This window comes from Eptatretus burgeri, chromosome 3 (genome assembly GCF_056783735.1).
Source record: "Eptatretus burgeri isolate ZD-2024b chromosome 3, Ebu_testis_v1, whole genome shotgun sequence".
NCBI classification, from domain to species: domain Eukaryota; kingdom Metazoa; phylum Chordata; class Myxini; order Myxiniformes; family Myxinidae; genus Eptatretus; species Eptatretus burgeri.
Window position 1 is genome coordinate 1,805,317 of NC_140963.1, and position 20,056 is coordinate 1,825,372.

Here is a 20,056-nt window from a genome sequence, read left to right on the forward strand (position 1 = left end):
CAACAAAGCTTTACTATGAGAATATGCAGAAGACAAAGTAATAATTTGTTCAAAAGGTTAAAAGGTCAACATCACACAAAGTCATCACTTTTCATCCAATTGACCTTTAATTTTAAGAATTTGCATATTCGCTCACTGAATTGGTTCATCAATCAAAAGCTGGAGGCCAATTTTTTTTTTTTTTTCTTAGATCACAGGTCAAGGTTGCATAAAATATTGCCAGTCATATCAATATGTCAGTGACCCAGTATGACCCAATTAATCGAGTATAACCTGTGTTGTGTCAAGAAGGTCAAAAAGGTCGAGGTCACATAATCATTAATTTCCATTTGATTTGAAATTTCAGCAGAGTTTACATATTGGGTCACTGAAGCCTCTTGCTTTTAGAGAGAGAGATATGTATGTATATATATATATATATATATATATATATATATATATATATATATATATATATATATATATATATATATATATATATATATATATATATATATATATATATATATATATATATATATATCACAACAGCAGAGTTGAGGGACAAAATAGACGAAAATGGATGAATCAGGGATGTGAGGAAAAATGATGCGTTGGGGAGGAAGCACAGGGTGAACAAGATTGATACAGAAGCAAACTGTCATGTCAGGAAGGAAAAACTGAAAATTTTGAAAGATGTGATGCACTTTTGTTTCCTCTTTATTTGCAGATCCACTTTATGCAGTTTTATGGAATTTTAATAATGGCCTTCATTGTTATGTTGATACCCAGAGTTGCTACGTTGATACTTCATACGTTACACCAATGACCACTAAAAGTGATGTTTGACTTTTTGAATTATTTGTATTGCGTTATTATTTTGTTTTTTTAACAGAACTGTACAGTATATATACAGGTTAGCTTTCCATCTTAATTGACCTTGAAGTTGGTACACTGTGCAGATTTCCATGCAAGATATAACTTACAAATCTGGTCATCATTTAATATACATTATCTATGAAATACTGTCATCACGGATTTGTTTCCTTTTTTTATTAAGTGTCTGAGCTTATCTCAATATTACACGTGCAAACGTTTGGGAATTCTTATCACACTCCCTCCTTCTCCCTTTGGATGTTCCATACCTTTTTTTCTTCTCCCTTTATTCCCATCTATATTCTCACCTTTTCTTTCATTATATGTCCTACTCTGTTTGCTTATGTATTGTACAGATGCCTTCATATTCCCCTCCACATAAATGAACTACCACATTGTTCTGTATACCCTGACAGTGGCGAGAGTTTGCCAAAGAAATGGATGGAGTGATTCGAATTGGAGCGGTTAACTGTGGTGACAACACAAGGCTCTGCCAGCTCAAGGGAATCAGAAGTTACCCCAACCTTTACATATTTCGGGCAGGCATGGTGAGGCGATGCTCTTGTCTGTTGGTTTGCTACTTTTATCATTCTGTGCATTATAGTCTGTGTATTTGCTCAACTGTGATGTAAATTGGTAAATGAAACCAAGTACAAATGTTTAGTCAGCTTCGTCTATTCCCTGAGGGTCAGGGGACGTGTGTGTGTGTGTGTGTGTGTGTGTGTGTGTGTGTGTGTGTGTGTGTGTGTGTGTGTGTGTGTGTGTGTGTGTGTGTGTGTGTGTGTGTGTGTGTGTGTGTGTGTGTGTATGTGTGTGTATGTGTGTGTGTGTGTTGGTTGTCATCTCCATATGCAGGTTTCCAAAGGTGTAATTTCACGCCAAATTATTTAATTAATGAGATGCTTTTCCATTCCATGTCGTACAAATGCTTTTCTTACACAAACATTCCTAACAAGCTATTCTATGGTACAGTTACAAGTGAAATAACTAGCACTGAGAGAGCGACCATACATGACACTAAATTTATCAATAGATTGAAACAGTTAGTCAGACATTTATTAATACAGCACTGAACTTATCAATAGATTAAAATAGTGAGTCAGACATTTACGAACATAGCACTGAACTTCTCAAGAGATTAAAACAGCTAGTCAGACGTTTACTAACACAGCAATGAAGTTATCAATAGTTTAAAACAGTGAATCAGACATTTACTAACACAGCATTGAACTTGTCCAAAGATTAAAACAGTGAATCAGACATTTACTAATAGAGCACTGGACTTTTCAATCGATTAAAATAGTGAGCCACATGTTTAATAACATAGCACTGAACTTGTCAATAGATTTCATCAGTTAGTCAGACATTTACTTACTAATACAGCACTGAACTTCTCAACATATTAAAACAGTCAGACGTTTACTAATACAGCACAGAACTTATTAATAGAAAAAGCAACTCGTCAGACATTTAATAATACAGCACTGAACTTGTCAATAGATTTAAACAACTTGTTAGACATTTACTAAAACAGCACTATAAAAAATAAAAATGACCGTTTTTACAGCCATTTTTCCCTGCTGTGCAGGGGTTGGGCTTTTTCTTGAGGCAATGTTTTATGGCCAGATGCCCTTCCTGACACCAACCCTGGTCGCCTCTTACGACACAGGGATATGGTACACCTATTCTAACTGGGGCATACACCGGGACCAGTACACTGGTACTCATTTCGCCGACCTCGGAAGGATGACAGGCTGAGTCAACCCCCTGGTGTTAATTCAGCAGCCAACGGGGCTTGAACTCAGGACCCTGGGATCCCAAGCCACCACCCTAACCACTAAGCCAACACCAGGCTTTACTAAAACAGCACTAAACTTGGCAATAGATTTAATCAGTGAGTCAGACATTTACGTACTAATACAGTACTGAACTTGTCAAATCATTTAAACGAGTCAGACATTTCATAATACAGCACTGAACTTATCAATAGATTTAAACAACTAGTCAGACATTTACTAAAACTGCACTGAACTTGTCAATAGTTTAAAGCAGTGAATCAGACATTTACTAATACAGCACTGAACTTGTCAATAGATTAAAACAGCGAGTCAGATATTCACTAATACAGCACTGAACTTACCAATAGATTTACACAGTTAGTTGGACATTTACTAATACAGCACTGAACTTATCAATAGATTAAAACAACTAGTCAGACATTTAATAATACAGCACTGAACTTACCAATAGATTAAAACAACTAGTCAGATGTTTACGAATACAGCACTGAACTTGTCAATAGATTAAAACAACGAGTCAGACATTTACGAATACAGCACTGAACTTACCAATAGATTAACACAGTTAGTTAGACATTTACTAATACAGCACTGAACTTATCATTAGATTAAAACAACTAGTCAGACATTTAATAATACAGCACTGAACTTACCAATAGATTAAAACGGCGAGTCAGACGTACACGAATATAGCAATGAGGTTATCAATAGTTTAAAACAGTGAATCAGACATTTACTTATACAGCACTGAACTTGTCAACAGATTAAAACAAGTAGTCAGACATTTAATAATGCAGCACTGAACTTGTCAATAGATTAAAACAACTAGTCAGATGTTTACGAATACAGCACTGAACTTGTCAATAGATTGAAACAGCGAGTCAGATGTTTACTAACACAGTACTGAAATTATCAAAATATTTAAACAACTAGTGAGACATTGACTAATACAGCAATGAACTTATCAACAGATTAAAACAATGAGTTAGATGTTTACTAATACAGCACTGAACCTATCAATAGATTAGTTGCTTTAATCCATTGCTAAGTTCAGTGCTGTATTAGTAAACATCTACTAGTTTTTTTAGTCAGATGTTGAATACAGCATTGAACTTATCAATAGATTAAAACAACTAGTTAGACATTTACCGACACACCACTGACCTTATCAATAGATTAACACAATCAGTTCCATGTTCAGTAATACAGCACTGAACTAACCAATTTATGAAACCAACTAGTCAGACGTTTAGTAATACACCAATGAACTTATGAGTAAATTAAAACAACTAGTCAACCATCAGAATCCATCCCCAACTTTTTGAGATATCCTTTTCACAGACAAACAAATAAACCAGTGTCACCCACAGGGTGACCCGTATCTTGCCAAAAGGTGACCACGTGTGACTTCTTTAAGGTCACACTGAGGTGAACAGAGCTGCTATCCACCAGGAGCGACTCCTTGAGGAATATCTGCCTACGAGAGATTCCGATGAGAATTGTTCTACAGAGTAACCATGAAAAATATGCGTTTGCCTCATAATGTCACCAAATGACATCATAATGTCTCAAGCTTGACATATCTAGAAAGCACTCATCAAGGTGTTCAATTTGAGGTACTACACAATATGGTTCCTAAAACTCGAAAATTTGATCTTGGGGTCAAATATGTTTGACCTTAGGCGCTAACCATGAAGGTCAAGGCCAATCGCCACCAAAAATTAATCAGCTGAGCGCCAGACCATGAACTATATTCCCATGAAGTTTGAAGACGATCCGATCAAAATTACTCAAAAAATAAGGGTTTCGTCGACTCCCCTGATTTGCGACAAAGTGACCTTGACCTTTGACCTTGACCTTCAAAATTTTCTGCGCTGAAAGGGACCTCTATAGGCCTCTGATATGCGAAGTTACAAAAATTTCCAATAACTGCTCTGCAGAATTTTTTCTACGTGATTACAGACAAAAAAAAAAAAAAAAAAAAACCAAAGAAAAATAAACATACAAGCTGACTAACATATCTTGCAAAAACTTCGTTTTGGCTAGATAACAAACAAACAAACTGACGGGTGAAAACATAACGTCCGTCCATCTTCGGTGGTAGAGGTAATCAGTAAAATATAATATGAATACTAAAAATATTATTAATGAGATTTATATAAATGCATTATTAACAAAAATGTATAGTTTAAACCATTTTCAGTGGTCGCAAGGGGAGACAGTTAAACATGTAGAAATCTGTTATAAATGATTGTTTGAATATTTGAATAACAGTTTGATTCAGTGGTAATTGGGGTGGATGAGCTAGTTGGTGAACATGTTATTTTTGAGGTAAGATGTTCATGTTAAGGTTCCGGTTCGGGTTAGCTGGAGGAGCGAGTGAAGTGAAGCAAAGGAAAGAAAAAGAAAGACAGAATGAGTTGCCAGGACGAACAAGAAATAACACCGCGAACGTGAACTCCGGGACTATGAAAAACAACAAAGGAAAATGCTACACAGATGGTTGGAGTTGGAGTTGTAAAAGTCAGAGAGAGAGAGAGAGAGAGAGAGAGAGAGAGAGAGAGAGAGAGAGAGAGAGAGAGAGAGAGAGAGAGAGAGAGAGAGAGAGAGAGAGAGAGAGAGAGAGAGAGAGAGAGAGAGAGAGAGAGAGAGAGAGAGAGAGAGAGAGAGATAGATAGATAGATAGATAGATAGATAGATAGATAGATAGATAGATAGATAGATAGATAGATAGATATATATATATATATATATATATATATATATATATATATATATATATATATATATATGTATGTGTATATATATATATATGTATATATATATATATATAGATATGAGAGATAGATATATTCAAGAATGCATAGAATACAGCGCAGTGACATTTGAAGAAAGAAATGATGTGGATAAAACCGTGCCCCAAAAGAAACACTGTCCACAAGATGAGGCAGTTAGGGTGATTAGAGAGAGCAAAACCGGTAGACCCTGTGGTGTCTGAAGCAACCTCCGTGTTGTGTGGTATGGTGCTTGAGGCACGGTTAGTTCCTGTATCTTGAGACGATCTGAGGCTCCGAGTCCTATGGTGTGCGAACCAGCAGTTGGAAGAAAATAAATGCCATTTATTGTAGTACCGTGCTGTTTTATTTCATAGTTCATGTGTATCTGTGCTGCATTTCTCTTAAAATTGTCCATTATACATTTTGCCAAAATATTTTATTCATAAATTTTCTTTACAGAACCCAGTTAAGTTCTCTGGTAAGAGAACTAAAGAAGATATCATAAAGTTTGCCATGAGCTTTGTGAAGAGTGATGTTGTTGAACTATGGGCAGGTATGTACGCTGTGATTCCATGAAGGTGGAGGTTTTCTGCAAACTTTTTTTGCATCATTTAATGTTCCAATTTGTGAATAAATCCAAACTCCAATCTCAGTGCTCAGTGACTTATTTTCCTATCCCTTCTTCTCAATATCCCCAAACTGAATAAAACGTTTCTCTTCCTTCACAACTCTTCCCAACATAAAAAAATTGCTTCCAAAGTGTATCTTGAAGTGCCTTACATTGCATATTACTCCATCAGGAACAACTCACTCACTCATTCTTCTTCTTCTTCTTCATCAAAATCTCTTCCTTTTCTCTTTGCGTGAGAGGCGGCTCACAGGACAGCAGCTTCAAGCACAGCTTAACACTGGTCGGAGTAAGGAAGTCTCAGTTTCGACTGTGAAGAGAAGACTTTGAGCTGCAGGTTTGACAGGTCGAGTGGGAGTAAGAAAGCCATTGTTAAGATGGCAAAATCAGAAAAAGAGGCTTGCCTGGGCCATGAAGCACCGCCAGTGGACTACGGAAAACTGGAAGAAGGTCTTATGGACCGATGAATCAAAATTTGAAATATTCGGTTCATCACGCAGGGTTTTTGTACACCATCGAGAAGGCGAAAGGATGGTTCCTCAATGTGTGACACCAACTCTCAAACATGGAGGAGGAAGCGTGATGATATGGGGCTCTTTTGCTGAATCCAGAGTCGGCGACTTGCACAGAGTGACTGGCACCCTGAACCAAAAGGGCTACCACAGCATATGCAGAGCCATGCAATACCCTCTGGTCTATGCCGAGTTGGTCAGGGGTTCATCCTACAGCAAGATAACGACCGAAAACATACCTCCAGGCTATGTCAGAACTACCTTAGAAGAAAAGAACGAGACGGTCGGCTTCAAATCATGGAATGGCCAGCACAGTCTACAGACTTAAACCCCATCGACCTGGCTTGGGATGAACTGGACAGAAGGGTAAAAGCAAAGCAACCGACAAGTGCAAAACATTTGTGGGAACTTCTGCAACAGTGTTGGGAAGAACCTTCCGAACATTATTTGATTTCCATTATAAAAAGAATGCCACGAGTATGTTCGGCTGTTATATCTGAAAAAGGTGGCTACTTTAATGAGTCAAAAATTTAGATTAAATTTTGTTCAACAAAACGATTACATGATTTCTTTTTTAACTGCAATTGTTTATTTGTTCTATGCTTTAATAACATTGACGCATTAAACTGCTTAAATTTCAGTTAAAACTGGAACAATGGGGGTGTTCTAAAACTTTTGACCGGTCGTGTGTATGTATGTATAATGCATGTATGCATAATGTATGTATGTATAATGTATGTATATATATATGTATATAAATATGTATATATATGTATATGTATATATATGTATATATATATATATATATATATATATATATATATATATATGTATATATATCTTCTTCTTTCGGCTGCTCCCGTTAGGGGTCGCCACAGCGGATCATCCGTATGATCCGCATAGTGATTTGGCACATGGTTTACACCGGATGCCCTTCCTGACGCAACCCTGGTCGCCTCTTACGACACAGGAATATATATATATATATATATATATATATATATATATATATATATATATATATATATATATATATATATATATATATATATATATATATATATACACACAGGATGAGTCAAGAGTAGCGCCCATTTCTGTTTTTTCGGCTGTCAGATTCTTTCTGGGAAGTCATGTTGTTAATAATTGTGTTGCAGTTTATTAATTTTCGTAATTTATTTATTTTTGATTTTGTTTTGCAGGTTATTGCTGCGAGTTTGGAAAGTTACTGAATTTGCACCAAATTGAACCATGAATTACCTTTCAATGAATCGACCCATTGCAGCCGTGAAATATTACTACAAATGTAATGAACAACCAACGATGCCGGCACACCGTTTTGGCACAGGAATTCGATATTAACCCACCTCAGGGAAAAAATATACAATTGATTGTCGAGAAATTTGAAGTAACAGGTTCGGTAGCCACTGAAAAGAAGTCAGGTCGTCCTAAAACGGCAACGAGTGTAGCTAAGGCTGAAGAAGCCATCAGAAGACTGGAACAAAGTCTGCAAAAGTCAATTCGCCGTTTATTTGCGGAGTTGGAAGTGAGCCAATCAAGTGTTATCTGTATCCTTCACCAGAAAAATATGGAAACCTTGCATTCCACACTTACTGCATACCCTTCATGATAGAGATGACGACCGCCGTCTTCAATTTTGCGAAGCGTTCTTTGCTAAACTTCACGAAGAGGACACAATGCTAGACAACATCTGGTGGTCAGATGAGTCATGTTTTAAGCTTAATGGCACAATTAACACATTGTGTCTACTGTGCTGCGAATAACCCAAGAGTGACAGTTGAGGAGGTAAATTTTCCTGTTGTGACAGTTTGGGCAGCCATATCTCCATTAGGGATAATTGGACCCTTTTTCTTTTTGGGATCTTTCACTGCAGAAATTTACCTGGATATGCTGCAAACCTTCTTTTGGCCCAGGGTACAAGATCAGGACTGTTATTTCCAGCATGATGGAGCTCCACCTCATTATGGATGTTATGTTCCTCAGTGGCTTGAGAAAAACTTTCCCAGAAAGTGGATCGGCCGCCACGGTCCGATCGAGTGGCCGGCACACTCCTCAGACCTTACACCTCCAGATTTCTTTCTTTGGGGGCTCATGAAAGACCTCGTTTATCATGAAAAGCCTTGTACCATTCAGGAATTGAAGGTTCAAATCACTGCAAAGTTTGAGGAAATTGATATCGAACTCTACAGACGTGTGTGCCGCTCTGTTTCTGCTCGACTGCAATTGTGCATCGATCACGAGGGAGGGCACTTTGAAAATTGCAGGTAAAACAACTTGGTATAGTTCCGTAATAATTTTTTTCTTGAATAAATGGTGAGATAAACATGTCATTCATTTATTTCTACCTTCTTGTACACTGTAATACAAATGGCAAACAAACAATCAACTGACAGAAATCAGGCACTACTTCTGACTCACCCTGTATGTATGTATGTGTATATATATATATATATATATATATATATATATATATATATATATATATATATATATATATATATATATATATATATATATGTGTGTGTATATATATATATATATATATATATATATATATATATATATATATATATATATATATATATATATATATATATATATATATATATATATATATATATATATATATATATATGGGGCCCGGCAAGGAGGAGTGATGTAAGCGAGATTTTTAATGATATGATGATAGGATCAGATGATAGGGGAAGGGTTAAAATAGTGCTCTATGGCATTAAGTCCAAATTGGACGATGTGGCCCTTACATCACTCCTCCTCGCGGAACCTCAAATATATATATATATATATATATATATATATATATATATATATATATATATATATATATATATATATATATATATATATATATATATATATACATTCATCCCCTGTTTATCGGGGGGGTTACGTTCCAAACCCCCCCCCCCCCACCCCCGCGAGAAGTGAAAATCCGTGATGAATGGATGCCTCCCAAAAAAAATCGACTCGTCTGGTCTGGTCGGCTTGGCAATGATCGGGTTCGAGGTGCCGGAGATCGACTTGTCTGGTCTGGTCGGTTTGGCAGTGATCGGGTTCTAGGTGGCGGAGATCGACTTGTCTGGTCTGGTCGCCTTGGCAGTGATCGGGTTCGAGGTGCCGGAGATCGACTCGTCTGGTCTGGTCGGTTTGGCTGTGCTCGTGCAACCGTGGCAAAGCTTTTTCCTTCCTGAAGCATATCGAGCACCTTAACCTTCTCCTGGAGCGTCAGGACCTTCCTCTGGCGCTTCGGTTCCTTGCCAGAAGCCTCAGAAGGTGCAGGGTGTTTGGGCGGCATCGTAGGGCTTGGAGAAAAAACGTAGAAAATATTCGAAGTTCACAAGCAAAACTTTGTCTCGTGCGTTGTGTGACTGGTCGATCCACGCGTTGTGTGACTGGTCGAGCCACATGTTATAATTTATTGCTTAAATAATTTATATTTTATATATTATTACCGCGATACACCGGGGGAATCCGCAGAAAAAATGAGTTAGGTTCCAAGGGAAAACCCGCAATGAACCCGGGGTGCGGTAGATGAACCACGATGTAGTGGGGGATTACTGTATATATATATATATATATATATATATATATATATATATATATATATATATATATATATATATATATATATATATATATATATATATAAATACATACATACAAGCCGGTATGCAGCCATGGGTAGTAGATCAAGTCGAATTTAGTCGTTTTTCAGCCGTTACTAGCCAACAAAATTGTCCGTAGCATTGGTTCTTTCTCACACATAACTAGGACATACGATGAACCTACCATACCAGTTTCATGTATATCTGACTCATAGTCTGAGATATAACGAACTTCGTTTTTTTTATTGTTTTCGACCAGGGTTCATTCAAAGTCTATCTTCTCCGACAGTATTCATAGGATCCAGCTGGAAATTTTTGACAATATGGCTGAATGTACTGCCCACAGTCGCTCGTGGCCTGATTTTTGATTTTCGAAAAAATTACTTTGAGATTTTTTTGAAAATTTCAAAAGTCCGTTGCTCGGCAACGGATGGGTCCATTACAACGGTTCTCATTAGCACACAACTAGGTCATGGTATGAACCTACCAACCAAGTTTCATCGAAATCGCCATTGTATTCACGGAGCACTGGAACGAACAGACATACATCCAGACAGACAGACAAACATATCGATGGAAATACTGATAATAAGGGTAGACTAGATCGACTACCATATATATATATATATATATATATATATATATATATATATATATATATATATATATATATATATATATATATACACACACACACACAGCTCTGGAAAAAAATTAAGAGACCACTGCAAAATTATCAGTTTTTCTGGTTTTACTATTTATAGGTACGTATGTGTTTGAGTAAAATGAACATTTTTGTTTTATTCTCCAAACTACTGACAACATTTCTCCCAAATTCTTCTTCTTCCTCTTTCGGCTTGCTCCCGTTAGGGGTCGCCACAGCGGATCATCCGTCTCCATTTCGCTCTATCCTCCACATCTTCCATTGACACTCCAACCACCCGCATGTCCGCCCTCACCGCATCCGTGAACCTCTTCTTTGGCCTTCCTCTTCTCCTCCTGCCTGGCGGCTCCATCTTCAACATCCTTCTCCCGATATACTCCGTTTCCCTCCTGTGCACATGTCCAAACCATTTCAATCTCACCTCTCTCACTTTGTCTCCAAACCGTCCTACCTGCGCTGTCCCTCTAATATACTCATTTCTTATCCTATCCATCCTCGTCACTCCCAACGAGAATCGCAGCATCTTTAACTCTGCCACCTCCAGCTCCGCCTCCTGTCTTATTGTTAGTGCCACCGCCTCCAAACCATACAACATAGCTGGTCTCACTACCGTCTTATATACTTTCCCCTTCACTCTTGCAGCTACCCTTCTGTCACAAATCACTCCTGCAACTCTTCTCCACCCACTCCATCCTGCCTGCACTCTCTTTTTCACTTCTCTCCCACACTCTCCGTTACTTTGGACAGTTGATCCCAAGTATTTAAACCAATCCACCTTCCCTCCCCACCTCGACTCCTTGCAACCGCACCATACCACCACCCTCCCTCTCATTTACGCACATGTACTCCGTCTTACTCCTACTGACTACCATTCCCCTTCTCTCCAGTGCGTACCTCCACCTCTCAAGGCTCGCTTCAGCCTGCTCGCTACTCTCCCTACAGATCATGATGTCATCCGCGAACATCATAGTCCAGGGAGACTCCAGTCTGATCTCGTCCGTCAACCTGTCCATCACCATTGCAAACAGGAAAGGGCTCAGAGTCGATCCTTGGTGCAATCCCACTTTTACCTTAAACTAGTCCGTCATTCCTACCGCACACCTCACCGCTGTCACACTGTCCTCATACATATCCTGCACAATCCTCACATACTTCTCCACCACTCCCGACTTCCTCATACAATACCACAACTCCTCTCTTGGCACCCTATCATAAGCTTTCTCTAAATCCACAAACACACAATGTAACTCCTTCTGGCCTTCCCTATACTTCTCCATCAACATTCTCAAAGCAAACATTGCATCAGTGGTGCTCTTTCCTGGCATAAACCCATATTGCTGCTCACAGATCGTCACCTCTCCTCTGAACCAAGCTTCCACTACTCTTTCCCACAACTTCATGGTGTGGCTTAACAACTTTATCCCTCTGTAATTTCCACAGCTCTGCACATCACCCTTATTCTTGAAAATCGGAACCAGTACACTTAATCTCCACTCCTCCGGCATCCTCTCACTTTCCAAGACTTTATTAAACAATCTGGTTAACAACCCCACTGCCATCTCTCCTAAGCACTTCCATGCCTCCACTGGTATACCATCTGGGCCAACCGCCTTTCCACTTTTCATCTTCTTCATAGCAGTCCTCACTTCATCCTTACTGATCCACCCCACTTCCAGATTCACTATCTCCACCTCTTCCAACCTTCTCTCTCTCTCTCATTTTCTTCATTCATCAGCTCCTCAAAGTACTCCATCCACCTTCTCAACACACTCTCCTCGCTCGTCAGCACATTCCCATTTGCGTCCTTTATCACCCTAACCTGCAGCACATCCTTCCCAGCTCGGTCCCTCTGCCTTGCCAATCGGTATAAATCCTTTCCCCTTCTTTTGTATCCAACTTCTCATACAGCTCGTCATATGCCTTTTCCTTGGCCTTTGCCATCTCTCTTTTTGCCTTTCGACACCACTCCTTGTACTCCTGCCTACTTTCTTCATCTCTCTGACTATCCCACTTCTTTTTCGCCAACCCCTTCTTCTTTATACTTTCCTGTACTTCCTCATTCCACCACCAAGTCTCCTTATCTTCCTTCCTCTGTCCAGATGTCACACCAAGTACCTTCCTTGCTATCTCCCTCACAACTTCTGCTGTCGTTGCCCAATCATCCCACCCATCTTTACCACCATCCAACGCCTGTCTCACCTCCTCCCTAAATTTCACGCAACAGTCTTCCTCCTTCAGTTTCCACCATCTGGACTTTGTTCAGCCCTCACTCTCTTCCTCAACCTCACCTCTAAAGTCATCCTACAGACCACCAATCGATGCTGTCGAGCTACACTCTCCCCTGCCACAACCTTACAGTCACTAATCTCTTTCGGGTTGCATCTCCTCCTCAAGATGTAATCCACCTGTGTGCACTTTCCTCCACTCTTGTATGTCACCCTGTGTTCCTCGTTCTTCTTGAAATACGTATTTACCACTGCCATTTCCATTCTTTTTGCAAATTCTACCACCATTTGCCCTTCCACATTTCTCTTGTTGAGACCGTACCTCCCCATCACCTCCTCATCCTCTTTATTCCCTTCTCCAACATGTCCATTGAAATCTGCTCCAATCACCACTCTTTCATCCTTGGATACACTCTCCACCACTTCATCTAACTCACTCCAGAAATCTTCTTTATACTCCATCTCACACCCCGTATGTGGGGCATATGCACTGATGACATTCATCATCCCCCCTTCAATTTCCAACTTCACACTCATCACTCGGTCAGACACTCTCCTCACCTCCAATACCCTCTTGACATAATCTTCCTTCAGGATTACCCCGACACCATTTCTCCTCCCATCCACACCATGGTAGAACAGTTTGAAAACATTTCTCCCAAATTCCGAATAAAAAAATTGTCACTTACAGCATTTATTTGCAGAAAATGACAACTGGTCAAAATGACAACAAAGATTCAGTGTTTTCAGACCTCAAATAATACAAACAAACCAAGTTCATATTCATTTTTAAACAACACAATACTAATGTTTTAACTTCGGAAGAGTTCAGACATCAATATTTTGTGGAATAACCCTGATTTTCAATCACAGCTTTCATGCGTCTTGGCATACTCTCCATCAGTCTTTCACATTGCTGTTGGGTGACTTTATGCCACTCCTGGCACAAAAATTCAAGCAGCTCGGCTTTGTTTGATGGCTTGTGACCATCCATCTTCCTCTTGATCACATTCCAGAGGTTTTCAATGGGGTTCAGGTTGGAGATTGGGCTGGCCATGACAGGGTCTTGATCTGATGGTCCTCCATCTACACCTTGAGTGACCTGGCTGTGTGGCATGGAGCATCGTCCTGCTGGAAAAACCAATCCTCAGAGTTAGGGAACATTGTCAGAGCAGAAGGAAGCAAGTGTTCTTGCAGGACAACCTTGTACCCACATCTGCCCGATTCCAGCCTTGCTGAAGCACCCCCAGATCATCACCGATCCTCCACCAAATTTCACAGTGGGTGCGAGACACTGTGGCTTGTAGGCCTCTCCAGGTCTCCGTCTCACCATTAGACGACCAGGTGTTAGGCAAAGCTGAAAATTGGACTCATCAGAGAAGATGACCTTACTCCAGTCCTCTACGGTCCAATCCTTATGGTCTTTTGCAAACCTCTGCCTGGCTCTTCTTTGCTTCTCATTGATGAAGGGCTTTTTTCTAGCTTTGCACGACTTCAGCCCTGCTCCTAGGAGCCTGTTTCGGACCGTCCTTGCCGTGCACTTCACCCCAGCTGCCGTTTGCCATTCTGTTTTGTCGGTCACTTGATGTCATCCTATGATTGTTGAGTGACATTCGAATGAGTTGGCGGTCATTCCAGTCAGTGGAAAGTCGTTTTCGCCCTCTGCCAATCTGTAGCTTTGTTGTCCCCAATGTCTGCTGCTTGACCTTGTTCTTATGAACCGCCGTCTTTAAAATTTTATGGAATGGAAGCAACGTGATGCTCGCTGTATCCCTCTGCCAGTAAAGCCAGAAATGAACCCTTCTTTTCCTCATTCAAAACTTTTCTTTTCAACTCTTTTGGCATGGTCAGTAGTTATTTTTTTGATTCCAATTACTTTTGAGGTACTACTAGCACTGTTTTTGCCATCCAGCTGGTCCTATTGCAAGAGGATAGTGATGACCACAGCAGTGGTTTTTATACTTTTCCTTGTTAAATAAGATTCGGTTCAGGTGATCACCTAATGAGTGCATCACTAAGTAGAATGAAGTGTGCCTGTGTTGGAATTCAACAGACACTGGAATGGAATGGCTGCCATACATGTGGAGATGCTGATTTAAATTTTTTTGGAGTGTTCTCTTATTTTTTTCCACAGCTGTATGTATGTATGTATGTATATGTATATATATATATATATATATATATATATATATATATATATATATATATATATATATATATATGTATGTATGTATGTATGTATGTATGTATATATATATATATATATATATATATATATATATATATATATATATATATATATGTATGTATGTATGTATATATATATATATATATATATATATATATATGTATATATATATATATATATATATATATATATATATATATATATATATATATATATATATATATATATAATCATGGTATCTCAAAGAGTTGGAGATGGATTCGGACAAAACTTGGTAGATGAGTTGGTTCGGTGACGAGAACAACCTGATTATATTTTGGTTCAGGTCCGGATTCAGATCTGACCTATCAATGTGTTTCAAAATGTAAACTGTTCAGTCTGGTGGAAGTATGTGATCACCTGAGTGCCATTTTAGTATAGTATATGCTTTGAGGTAATTTAATCCGATTTTGCCCTCAAAACGAATGAAATGCTGTAACTTTTGGGGGCTTTCCCTCATGCCCCTCTCTGCTGCCCGGGTTCATTGAGGAGGCCGTTAAACCCTATGCTGTGACAGCTCATGCTTACTGCACTCTTGGTACCTTGGGCTCCCCCTTAAGTCAAGGGTCTGGATACTTTCCTGCATTGAGACATAACCAATCCATGATGCCCTGGTCAATGGAATCATATCGGGTCAATGGAATCATAATTTTTGCTCTTTGCTTTTGCAGGTCACAGTAATGAGCATTTTTCTTTCACATCCTCTTGAAAAAGAAAGCAGAGCTGCCAATGAGTAATTGGTTTTGCTAGACTTACAGACTGGAGGCTTTGTCCTGGTTTAATAAGCTTTTATTCCATTATTGCTGCTAAACCACTACCACCACCACCACCACCACCACCACCACCACCACCACCACCACCACCACCACCACATAATATCTAAAGATGGACTCGGTTCTCTCATGCAGTCTACATGTATATCGTTTTTCTAATAGCTACTAGGCTTTCGACTTGATGTGCAGTTAAATATGTGAGGACATTCCTAAAGTAACATTTTAATGGTAAATATGTGGTAAATGCTCCACGCAAAGTCAAATGCATGTACCAAAGGTGGTATTTCTACTTTTGCTTGTAATAAATTGAGGTGGAGAACTCTCGACGTATTTGTGGCACGACAATGCACCCATTAATTTTTCAGCCATTTGGCCGTTATGAATGATAATAAATCGAAAAGTACCACAATTCAGTAAATACTTGAAATGAAAAGCGCTCTCGTTATCGTGTACACATCTCATTGACACAAACATGATTTTGAAACTATGGTCTCACGGTTCAGTATATTACATTGTTTTTCCCTTCATTCATGCAGAAAGTTAAACGTAGCCTCCGAGGCTACCAGATATATCCTGTAAATAGCATGATTCAAATTCTCACAGTAGAGGTGATTAGATGGTATTTCTTCCAGTTACCTGAGGCAATTATGTTTCCTGGCCTTCAAATAAGAGTTCCCCAAAGCTTTAAATAATTTTCATGGCACCTATCCTTAAATGAACAGGTATGGTAAACATGAGGTTTGGCACCATATTTGGTGTTTTTGTTGTGAAGTTGTTTTTTTCTTTATTGGCTGGAGGATGTTCTTCTCCACCTTGTTATTACTGTATTAATTCTCCACCTTGTTATTACTTGAATTAATTTCGAAATACCCATTCAGTATTTACAATTGGCCATTGAAAACTTTGAATGAGCAATTTTAGAAATTTCAAAACACTTTGAGTATAAAAGTGAATTTGCATTTTGACTGTCCTTGAAACCTCATTGTTCTATATTTGGTGCTTGATTGGAACGATCAATGAGTTGTGCAAAAAGGTTGTTGGCTGTTTAAGAATAGTGCACATCAGTGACAGTCCCTTCACATTTTATTTTCCAGAAAATGCATTCCCGATCTACTTTTGAAATCTTTAGAGTGATCCTCACAGGGTTTTGAAGTTCCATGTCTGCAATTCCCAGTCAGCTTATTTTCCTGGTATTGTTTTGCAGGAAACCTGGAAAGCTTTTTTCAGCAAGCTGCTTCAGTGGGAGTGGCATCTCTCATCACTTTCTGTGCTGTGGATACAGGTATATACCACAGCATGCTTTCATTCCCAAACACTTCTCAAACTAGAGAGTACATAGAACACGTTACCCCATGCAGTGTTCAGGTCTATCCTTCAATATTAATAAAATCTTCTTCTCCTCTTCTTCCCTTAATAAAGAGTGATGTCCGATGGCACAAAAATTCTGCCCTGCCTTGACCACGATCCTCCACCACCTCCATCTGTCCTCAGCCAACTCTCTCCACTCTCTAACCACCCCTACCTTATGAATATCCCTCCTCACACAATCCTCACTTCTCAACTGTGGTCCACCTCTTTTCCTCCGACCTTGCTCCCTGAAACTATCCGCTCTCTTTGCCATTATTCTCTCTTCCTTATCCGCACCATGTCCAGCCCATCTCAGCGGGCATTTCACCAATCTCCCCGTCAAACTCATTGGCACACCAATCTCCTCCCTCAATTCATCCACCCTCTTCACTCCCACAATCCTCCTGACCCAGTTGTTCTCGCAAACATGCAGCATCTGTTGTTGGCTCTCTGTCAGTGCCACCGTCTCCAGACTGTAAAGGTAGGCCAGCGTTACACATGACATCAAAACTTTCCCTTTCAATTTTCTTGATATCTTCCTGTCTGCCATTACTCCCTACACCCTCTTCCATGCATTCACACCCACCTCAATCCTCCTCCTTACCTCTGCCTCTCTTCGCAGATATTCAAACGTATTTCCCTGTCTGATCTCCTTCTCACTCCAACCTGATATTCATTTATTTCACTGCTGCCCAACCCACTTCAGCCCATGCTTCCCAAATGCCTCCTTCCACTACCCCAGCACTTCCTGCATCTCCCACCCACTCTCCACCACAACAGGCAGATCATCTGCATACAGTTCCTCCCCATACTACCCCTCAAGCTCACCTTCCTGTTTCCCATCTCCATCACCATGATAAACATGAGTGGGTTGAGAGTGCTTTCCAGCCTCAAACCGATGTTCACGCCAAACTCCTCAGACATCCGAGGACCAACCAAAGCTCTTACCTTCATTCCCTTGTACATCCCTTCCACCAACCTAACTTCTGCTTCCTGCACTCGCATCCATGTCAGTGTCACCATCACCATCTCTCTCGGGATGGTTATAAGCCTTCGACATGTCCACAAATCCCAATGCCATCTCCTGTTGCACCTCAAACCTCTTCTCCACCAGCTGTCTCAGCACAAACATCCCATCCGTCATCCCCTTGTCGTTTCTAAACCCCTGCTGCTCTTCTCTGATCTCCATCTCCGCACTTTCCCTTATCCTTCCATCCAGAATCTTCTCCAGCACCCTCATGACATGATTCATGAGCATAATGCCCCTGTACTTCCCTCGATCTTGAACATTGCCCTTCCCCTTTCATATCGGCACAAATAACCCTGTCCTCCATTCCTCTGGAATTGAATCCTCTCTCTCGTACATATATTCAACAGCTTCTCCATCCGACTGACTTCTTCCGCTGAAATTATCATCTCTGTACGAACCTCATCAAAATAATGATTTTAAAGATCCTTAAAATAAGTTCCAGAAGTTTATAGCTATTGAAGCAGTCTTATACTTCAATATTATTATACACCACCATATTTAACATGTCCAGGTTCAGATAAAACGGAAGGGTTTTAAAAGTGATAAGAAGGTGATTTGTGTTCTGTATTGTTCAATTGTATAATTCATGTTAAATAAAATAAACATTGTAAAAGTCATATAAATAAATTAATTCTGGGTTTTACCACCGTTTTACCCAGTTTTGATTGCATCACCCTATCTAACACGTTATATTAGTTATTCGTGCCTGGTGTTTGTGTCCTTTATAACGTCCTTAAAAACATTACATTTCCTGTTTGAAATGGTTCTCAATTTTGTTTCACTGCCAGACAGACACACAGACAGTAAAAAGATTATCTCACTCCTCTGTGTACGCATGCGCGATCAGGACAAATTCTGAGACAAACTACGTTAAAACAGCAAACTTGTCTTCCTATTCATATTCCTATTCATGTTGAAAATATAACATTCAATTTAAATATGTTATTCCTTGGTTATAAACCGACGTTTGTAGGCAGACGGACGGACGGACGGACATTAACCAATTGCTTAACTCCAGTTTTGGCTTCGCATGTTTGGGGTAACTAAAGCAGTAACTTAGAAACACAACAGGGCAATATTTATTATTACAACTTGTTATTAATTCTTGCACAAAAAGTTTTGGTACCACATTTATTTCATGAAGTACCAGTCTTCTAATATATGGTTTGTTGATACTTGGGATAGCGGTGTTATAATTTTGCAGATTATATTTTTGAGATTTTTTTTTTCTTTCTACATTTTAGTTATGAAAGTTCTGTTACATGACATTGCCCTCTCTTGTTTTGTATGTTTTCCTTAAACTCTGAAATTACTTCATTGATGGTGATTATCTTCCAGCAGCTTCTTAAATTATTTCCAAGCTTGTGTAGTGTGTAATGCAAAAAAACCCCTCTGTTTTACAGGTGAAAATTTCCAGGTGTCTTGGAAACAGTTGAAACAATCCTGATGAATACTTTGGGGGATATTAATCTCCAAACCAAAAAGTGCCAAAAGACAGGCAGAGTTCAGATAATTAAAATAATTTGCCCTTGGACAATGATTATACTTCTCTGAACAGTTTGCTCTTATCCAAAT

At 39.3% G+C, this 20,056-nt stretch overlaps 1 protein-coding gene across 2 annotated transcripts in view; it reads left to right on the forward strand.

Moving 5' to 3' along the window:
* The window catches only part of DNAJC10 (DnaJ heat shock protein family (Hsp40) member C10), a 235,117-nt gene that overhangs the window by 26,105 nt on the left and 188,956 nt on the right, over nt 1-20,056 (forward strand). For both annotated transcript variants that reach the window (XM_085872233.1, XM_085872232.1), the window contains exons 6-8: nt 1,272-1,403; nt 5,891-5,984; nt 17,309-17,386. In XM_085872233.1, coding sequence (XP_085728359.1) covers nt 1,272-1,403; nt 5,891-5,984; nt 17,309-17,386 — 304 coding nt within the window. The remainder of the gene's footprint in view (nt 1-1,271; nt 1,404-5,890; nt 5,985-17,308; nt 17,387-20,056) is intronic.